At 44.0% G+C, this 6,846-nt stretch overlaps 1 protein-coding gene across 2 annotated transcripts; it reads right to left on the reverse strand.

Moving 5' to 3' along the window:
* Positions 1-5,562, reverse strand: LOC119328764 (E3 ubiquitin-protein ligase makorin-like). 2 transcript variants are annotated; one of them, XR_005159148.1, is made up of 8 exons: positions 5,348-5,562; positions 3,661-3,748; positions 2,707-3,566; positions 2,350-2,419; positions 1,742-1,830; positions 1,603-1,660; positions 491-585; positions 1-393 (listed from the first exon to the last, which is right to left on the reverse strand). XR_005159148.1 is itself a non-coding variant. In XM_037601739.1 (7 exons), the coding sequence occupies exons 1-6, from the start codon at positions 5,359-5,361 to the stop codon at positions 1,627-1,629; spliced, it is 1,155 nt and encodes a 384-aa protein (XP_037457636.1). In that variant the 5' UTR covers positions 5,362-5,562; the 3' UTR covers positions 1-393; positions 1,603-1,626. The 2 variants fall into 2 exon arrangements, 1 of the variants encoding a protein (XP_037457636.1); XM_037601739.1 differs by lacking the exon at positions 491-585.
* Positions 5,563-6,846: the final 1,284 nt, after the last annotated feature.

The raw sequence follows: 6,846 nt of genomic DNA on the forward strand, positions 1-6,846 counted from the left end.
TGACCAATCAAACTTCATATCATCAAGTATGAAGCATATTCTTTGAATTCTTTTCCTTTTTCCTCCAGCGTACACGTTATACAACCAACCAAACGGTCTCAGTTCACCAGTTGGTGGTGCGGTAGCCTTCCTCAACAGGGGAATGGCAGTTTGGAAATGAGTATTACACACCGGTCGTTCGCACAATGGCCAGGTAACGTTCTACCGAATCACTGGTGACCACCCAGGAAGCAACACAAAGTGCATACAGAAAGGCGTTTCAGCAGTTCTAATTATTGTAATTTTTTCTTTTCACTTTTCAAGCATACTCGCGGCATAACTTCTTTTCCATTGTTTCACAGGTCAATAGTGCTACAAGGTCATCCAGGTATCCGGCAGCGAACTTCGAATTTTCTGCATTAGCGAGCAGTGCTGAAGTTAGGCACAAATGGTTATGTAAGAGTTTATGCATGAGACAGGAATGATAGCTTTTTCAGCACAAAAGGATTGCCTTTGTATGTTTGGCGACAAAGCAACCACCAATAAATTGGAGATAAAGCAGCAGTTTTCCAAGATGCCTCGATTTAAACTGATGTCTTCGGAATACTGCAAATATTTGGTAGACAGCGAAATCTCAGAATGATTGATGCCTGGATGCAAATTTTCCAGTTCACTTTAACTCTACTACTTAAAAAGAACGTAATGTTCCCATTTCACCTTTCTTCACACCATCTCTTCGTCCAACCTTTCATGTATATGATAATCAATCACTTTAATTACTTACCTTCTGAAGCAATTTCACTTTAATTTACTTACCAAACTTCTAATTGAAATATAAGGTAATTCACGGTCAGAATTCGATGAACATTTATTTACACAATCGCATTATTATTGACAGGTAAATCACAAGCTAACTTACTAGAATATTTATATCCCGTTGCATTGCAACGCATGGACATTGTTCTAGTCAACTGATTATAAGAGTAGTTTGGTAGAAATAAAACAACAAAAAATAAGAGAAGAATGGATGCAGTGCTGTTAGTGAATGTCAGGGGTCGTGATTGCACAAGTTCGATAAAATCAATTCAGCCAGTGGAAATACGAACATAACTACAAGCACTGAAATTGATCAGTGGAAGGTTGGAAAAAGCGCTAGGCGTAAGCAAGGCGGTTGACCTTCGCCTAGCGCCTAGGTGGTGCTTAAGCACCCTAGGCGCAACCTTAGGCAGACGTACAATTTTGACTACCATGTTGTATTTGGGATATTATCGATATCGATTTGGAGAATATATGTGAGTAAACTACCAGCTATTGCAATTGGAATATGGCCAATTTGGTCTGTCAGTGCAGTATGACACGATTTTTCACTTGAGTGGACAATTTCTTACTTGCCATGGCTAGAGTTTCGCTTATGCCCTAGGCAAGGCATTTTGTCATTGCCTAGCGCTCAAGCGTGCCTAAGTGCCTCCTAGGTGTTGCCTTTTCCAACAGTGGAACAGCAGCATGACTATCTCCCACAACAGCAAATAAATGACAATAACGATGGAAAATGGGCATTACTTGCACGTGACTTCACCAAAATAGTATAATTGAGTTGGTTGCATACCCCCCAAAAGAACTTACATTCGATATATATGCAGCAGGTCCCTAGAGATGCAACCGGCCGAGGAAGTCTGACAACCTAGAATGTGACAGCAATACAGGAGAAAAATAAGGAGAAGTAAAATATGCAGACTGCATAAAACAGATAGATAACACACACCTAATGTTCTTAGCAATAAGTGTACTTCCATCATCACAATCAAGATGTCGCAGTACGACTTCTTCCAAGCGGCCATCTCTGTAAGCATGCTGCAAAACATAAACGATACAAGATTGAGTCAAAAATAGAAGACAAATAAGAGGAAAGACCGGTCAATTAACATTGCAAGCTACAACAATCATATCCACAGTTTCTACACTAAATGAAGCTATCTAGGAAAATAATCGGCAAGAAATCAAATATCATATCCCCTACAACACATGCAAACTTGAACATAACATAAACTCCAACCATGGTCTACACATTCCAATCTTTATCCACCAAATAACTAACAAGGACTATTAAGCAGTGGTAACTGAGGAGTGCATAACTGATGATAATACTAGAGAGGACACAAAAGACTCTTGGAATCAAAACAAAGTAAATTGGGTTGTTTCCAGTAGACCAACAGACGGAGGAGAGGGTTATTATTAGCTACCAGTGTTCCGAATAAACGAGTTACTGCCAACAGCGATGGGATGGAGCTGGCCTGGTAGTGAACTCAAACTATATGGATAGGGCAGGCAGATGTGTATTCACATGTTTATAGAATGTAAGAAGTATGTCACCTTGTAGAAACAGCTTGTCCCGAAGGGGCAAGTGCCCGTTCCGAAATCAAAGTACTTGCAATCTATTGACCTGCAATGGTATACTTGTAGGTCAGACAGTAGAATGATAATCAAGTACTAAGGAGCATAGTATGTTCATGTTAAATCACTTCCATGAAACATATCGGCTTGAATATTCAAAAGAGAAGGAAATAAGAACACGTGAGGCAAGATAACTAGAAGTGCGATTTGTAGTAAATTGATACGGCTCATTCATCTAAGTATGGATGAGTTCAATGACTGAAATATTTGTAGCATTCTAGTTTTACTTATATAAGCTGGGGCACAAGACCACAAAACAGGACAAGCCTATCTTACTTGAGCTTTGCTTTGTAGTTTTCAGTGATCTCCAACTTTTCCTCTTTCGAGAAGTACCAAAGAACACTTGGAATGACATAGTACGAAAGTTTGCGGCATATTGGGCAAGCTCTCAGTGCTGAGTTCACATCCATACCAGATGTAGGAGAGTTGCCACGCCAATTTCTTATGCATGAAATACAGAAGGGATGATCACATTCAGATAATAGTCCGAATTTCCTTTCAGCAGCAGTAGGCTTTGAGAGCACACGGTCCAAGCAGACACTGCATTCTATTTCTTGGCTACGTTTCAAAGCCTCAAGACGCTTGTGGTTTTTTTCACATAGCTTGATATGCTCCTGCCTCTCATCAGGACGATAAGGATGCAAGCACATTTTCCCACAGAACGCACACAAATCCCCATGCATGTGAGGGCACTCTTCCCCATACGGGCAGTTACCACCAGCAGCAAAAGAACAAATTGGCATATCAGCAAGTTTCATGGAAGTTTGGTTTTGCGCAGTTTGAATGGATGACCAGCCAATCCCATCCTCTGATACACTGTCAAGTTGGACCTCATTCCTCCATGCAGGCTTACTTTCAGAAACTGCCAGCTTATCCATAGATATCTGTTGTCGTTGGTTGCTTGAATTTGTTTGGTGTCCCAAGTGAAGAGGACGTCCAGAACTTAAAAGTTGTGGAGATGTAGATGCAACATGTGTCGCAGTACTTGATGATGGTGGCGGGCGAACTGGGGAATTACGTGTTGCGATACTTGATGATGGTAGTGGAGGCACTGGGTTGTTACGAGAAACCTTGACATGGTCATATCTGCAACGGTTACCATAAGAGCATGAGCCTCTCTGGTAAAACGTGCAAACCTGCACAAACAAGCATCATAGTAAGGAACGCTACAAGATATGCATTGTGAAGTCTGGCAACGAAACTAGATCCGCATCCATAGAAACACATTACATTATTTGCTTGGTCACTCCAGTCGTGGGAGAACTCACAATACTCTCCTTTCAAGCAAGCACCATGCATGAAGAACTTGCAAAGAACCCTGAAGGAGATCAGTCAGAACAAAAAGACATGTAAGCTAACTATCAAATTGTTAGTTCCATCTCAGGAAGGAAATAATCTGACAGTAGAAAAAAAATGGAATTTCGGGAGCAATCTCCTGCCCAATATTGCTTCTCTAAGCAAAATGTAAACTGATGGTAAAGAATGCTGCAGCAGTTAATGCTTAGATAGATAACTTAGTTAAGAATTTGAAGTTATGTCTCACGAGAGAGGCTAAGATTAGGTTAAATCTCTGTTTCCCCTTTTTTCACACTTCATATAGTTTTTACCTTTCTGTTAACAGCAGTAAGTATTTGCTATACAGGACAAGAGAACAGGGTTCCAGGAGAATACTCCTTACAAGTTAAATGGAGAGCGTAATAAGAATATACTCCTTCCGTTTCAAATTACTTGACCCATATTTATCTAAACACTAAACAAGTATAGATACATCCGTATTTAGACAAATTCAAGTCAACTAATTTGGAACGGAGGGAGTAGTTCGTGAAGAAATTTGCATCTAAGGAGCATAGGCCCTAGCTATGCAAACACATACTCCCTCCACTCCATATTTGTTGTCGCTCAAACAGATGTATCTAGCACTGACATACGTCTAGATACATTCGTTTCAGCGACAACTAATATGGAACGGAGGGAGTACTTATTGCTCTACCTAAGTTCCTTCTGTGCTCCAAATTTGTACGCTCGTTGCTTTCAGCATACTTACAAAAAGGATGTCACTATTATTAATCAAAGACATCGTCACCATTGATTTTGAAGAACTTCCCACTACATTTCCCGCGTCAACATCAGTATTCACCCACCACTAAGTATGCACAACATACAGCAAGGTTAATTGAACTTTCAGTCGCAAACCCACAAAAAATGATTTGTTAAATCCTCGGAACCCGTCCCCAAGAATAATCTTGTGATTGTAGAACCAAGAGGTAACATATACACCACAATCGAATCGAACTGAAATCAGTTCTTCGAATTCAATCTACACAGATAACAGCATATATAACAATCCAAAAACATTTTTCCCAATGGGTACCATCTGAAACCCTAAATCATGCAGAATCGTAATACTATCATCGATACCATCAGCTGCTAACAAACAAGAAGTAACTGGACTCTAGGTAGGCTTTCCCACCACACCCAAAGCGGCGGGACAAAGAGCGCTACAGATGGAGGATGTGAACATGGTAACGCAACGACAGGAATGGAGGCACAATCGAAGCTCCGGGGAGTTAAAATCTCGCATCGTGTCAAAGCGCATCACATTACATCAGCTTACTTACTCCCGTGGGCGCCTCTACCGCGGAGGAACATCTCGGCGCCAAGCTCAACCCCCAATACTAAGCACGAAACGCGTGTCCTCACCTCCGGCTACCCCCAAATCCTAAGCCCCAGGCAAAATTCTCGAAACGAAGACCCAGGCAAGCTCGACGCAGCTCAATCCATCCAGGGCTCAGCGGCACCCCCTGCGGGAAGCCAGCACGCGACACCGCCGCACGCGAATCCCTACCGCTACCGAATCCACGCTTAGAACCGCGCGAGACAGGGCGCGCGCACAATCGAATCGGGGGAACCGCGTTACCTCTTGGTGGACATGGCCGGGCCGAGCGGATGAGGCCCGAATCCGGGCACGCGGACGCGGGGTACGCCTTCGCCGCCGCCGCCGTCGCGGTCGCGTCTCGTCGCCTAGGGCTTGCTTGGGTTGGGGGGTCGCGCGCCCTCGGCCTCGGCCTCCTGTCTGTCTGTCTCGCTCGCGCCGTCTCGTCCCGTCGTCTCGCTTTTTTTGGGGAGGGGGGAGCTCTGCCTTTCTGCGGGGTATCGTACCGGGGAATGATTCCTAAAAACGGGTGGCGTGGGAAATGACGGGTCAGGCCCCGGGGTGGGCGTGGAGGTGCGCCGTGAGGCCTGGGCACGGGCGTCATTTGCCCGACCGCGTCCGGAGACCGCTCGGCGATGCGGCCTGAAGTGAAACGGGTTGTGCTGTGGGCAGGTGTGAGTGTGAGTGTGAGGGTGAGGGCTTGTTCGGAGTCCCCCGCTCTACCGCTCCAATCCTAAAGTAGGTGAAGCTGCAGTTTAAAACTATGAAGTGAGCAAATAGGTATTTCGCAGATCTTTAAATTCTAGGGAGCTGGTGGATTGCCGAACAGCTTTTAAGTGTGACAAACTGACGACCGACACGTGGGAAGGAAAGAAAGGGCTTGATGGTGTTATTTCAAATTGTGTTTTGAGTTGTTTTTGAAAATACAAAGTGCATTGTGGATCCACATTGAAGGTCAATGGAACGAGGAGGAGAAGATGACGACGAACCTCTAGGCCCGCTTCTTCTTTCGGTGGAACTCCGGACCCAAGTGGGTATGACACACCTTTGCCCCTTCCATCCCTTCCTTCCTCTCGATGGCAAGGGAAAATAGGAATGAGGCCCACGGCTGCACGATCCAGCCTTTCACCAAGCGTATTCAGAGAACATCAGATCAGCCTTTGGCAGCCGCCATCCTTCATGAAGAGCAATCGGAAGAGGGAGCAGGCAACCTCCAGACGTTGCTGGAGAGCGTCAATATGAAGCTCTATCGTGGCATAGCGAAAGACGCCCCGTGGATAGACTCTAAACTAGATCTAATCCTAAACCTACTATATACAACAGCAAGCCGACCTCCTAATCAGTGGCGGCGCCAGCAGATAAAACCCTATAGGGTCACTAATAAGTTGTGGGTCAATCATCTTAAGTTGTAAGAACTTGTCATACATTTTAGAAAACTAAAGGGGTGCTTATAGAAAAGATGTGGGGTGTGTGGGGTCATCTAACCTCATAGACTAAACGCAGCTTGGCCAGTGCTTCTAATCCAAAGCCCGTATAGAAGAGAAGAGAAGGAGAGGAGTGGAAGTGTCCCTCACAACTCTCAAATCGAAACAGGAAAGGAGAGAGAAAGTGAAGGGAAAAGTTAGTTGTAGAGTTTTTGGATTGATAAAACCACCAACAAAAAAACCTATGGGGTCATTAATAAGTTGTGGGTCAATCTTCTTAAGTTATAAGGACTTGTCGTAAATTTTAGAAAACCAAAGGGGTGTTTATAGAAAAGATGT

The sequence above is a fragment of the Triticum dicoccoides genome, chromosome 7A (genome assembly GCF_002162155.2).
Source record: "Triticum dicoccoides isolate Atlit2015 ecotype Zavitan chromosome 7A, WEW_v2.0, whole genome shotgun sequence".
Lineage (NCBI taxonomy): Eukaryota > Viridiplantae > Streptophyta > Magnoliopsida > Poales > Poaceae > Triticum > Triticum dicoccoides.

Bases quoted from the DNA above. Each gene is read 5' to 3' on its own strand.
- LOC119328764 (XM_037601739.1), bottom strand. The intron at 3,567-3,660 runs GTAATGTGTTTC...TTGTTTGTGCAG, and splicing joins GGAGTGACCAAGCAAATAAT to GTTTGCACGTTTTACCAGAG. The intron at 2,420-2,706 runs GTAAGATAGGCT...ATACCATTGCAG, and splicing joins AACTACAAAGCAAAGCTCAA to GTCAATAGATTGCAAGTACT.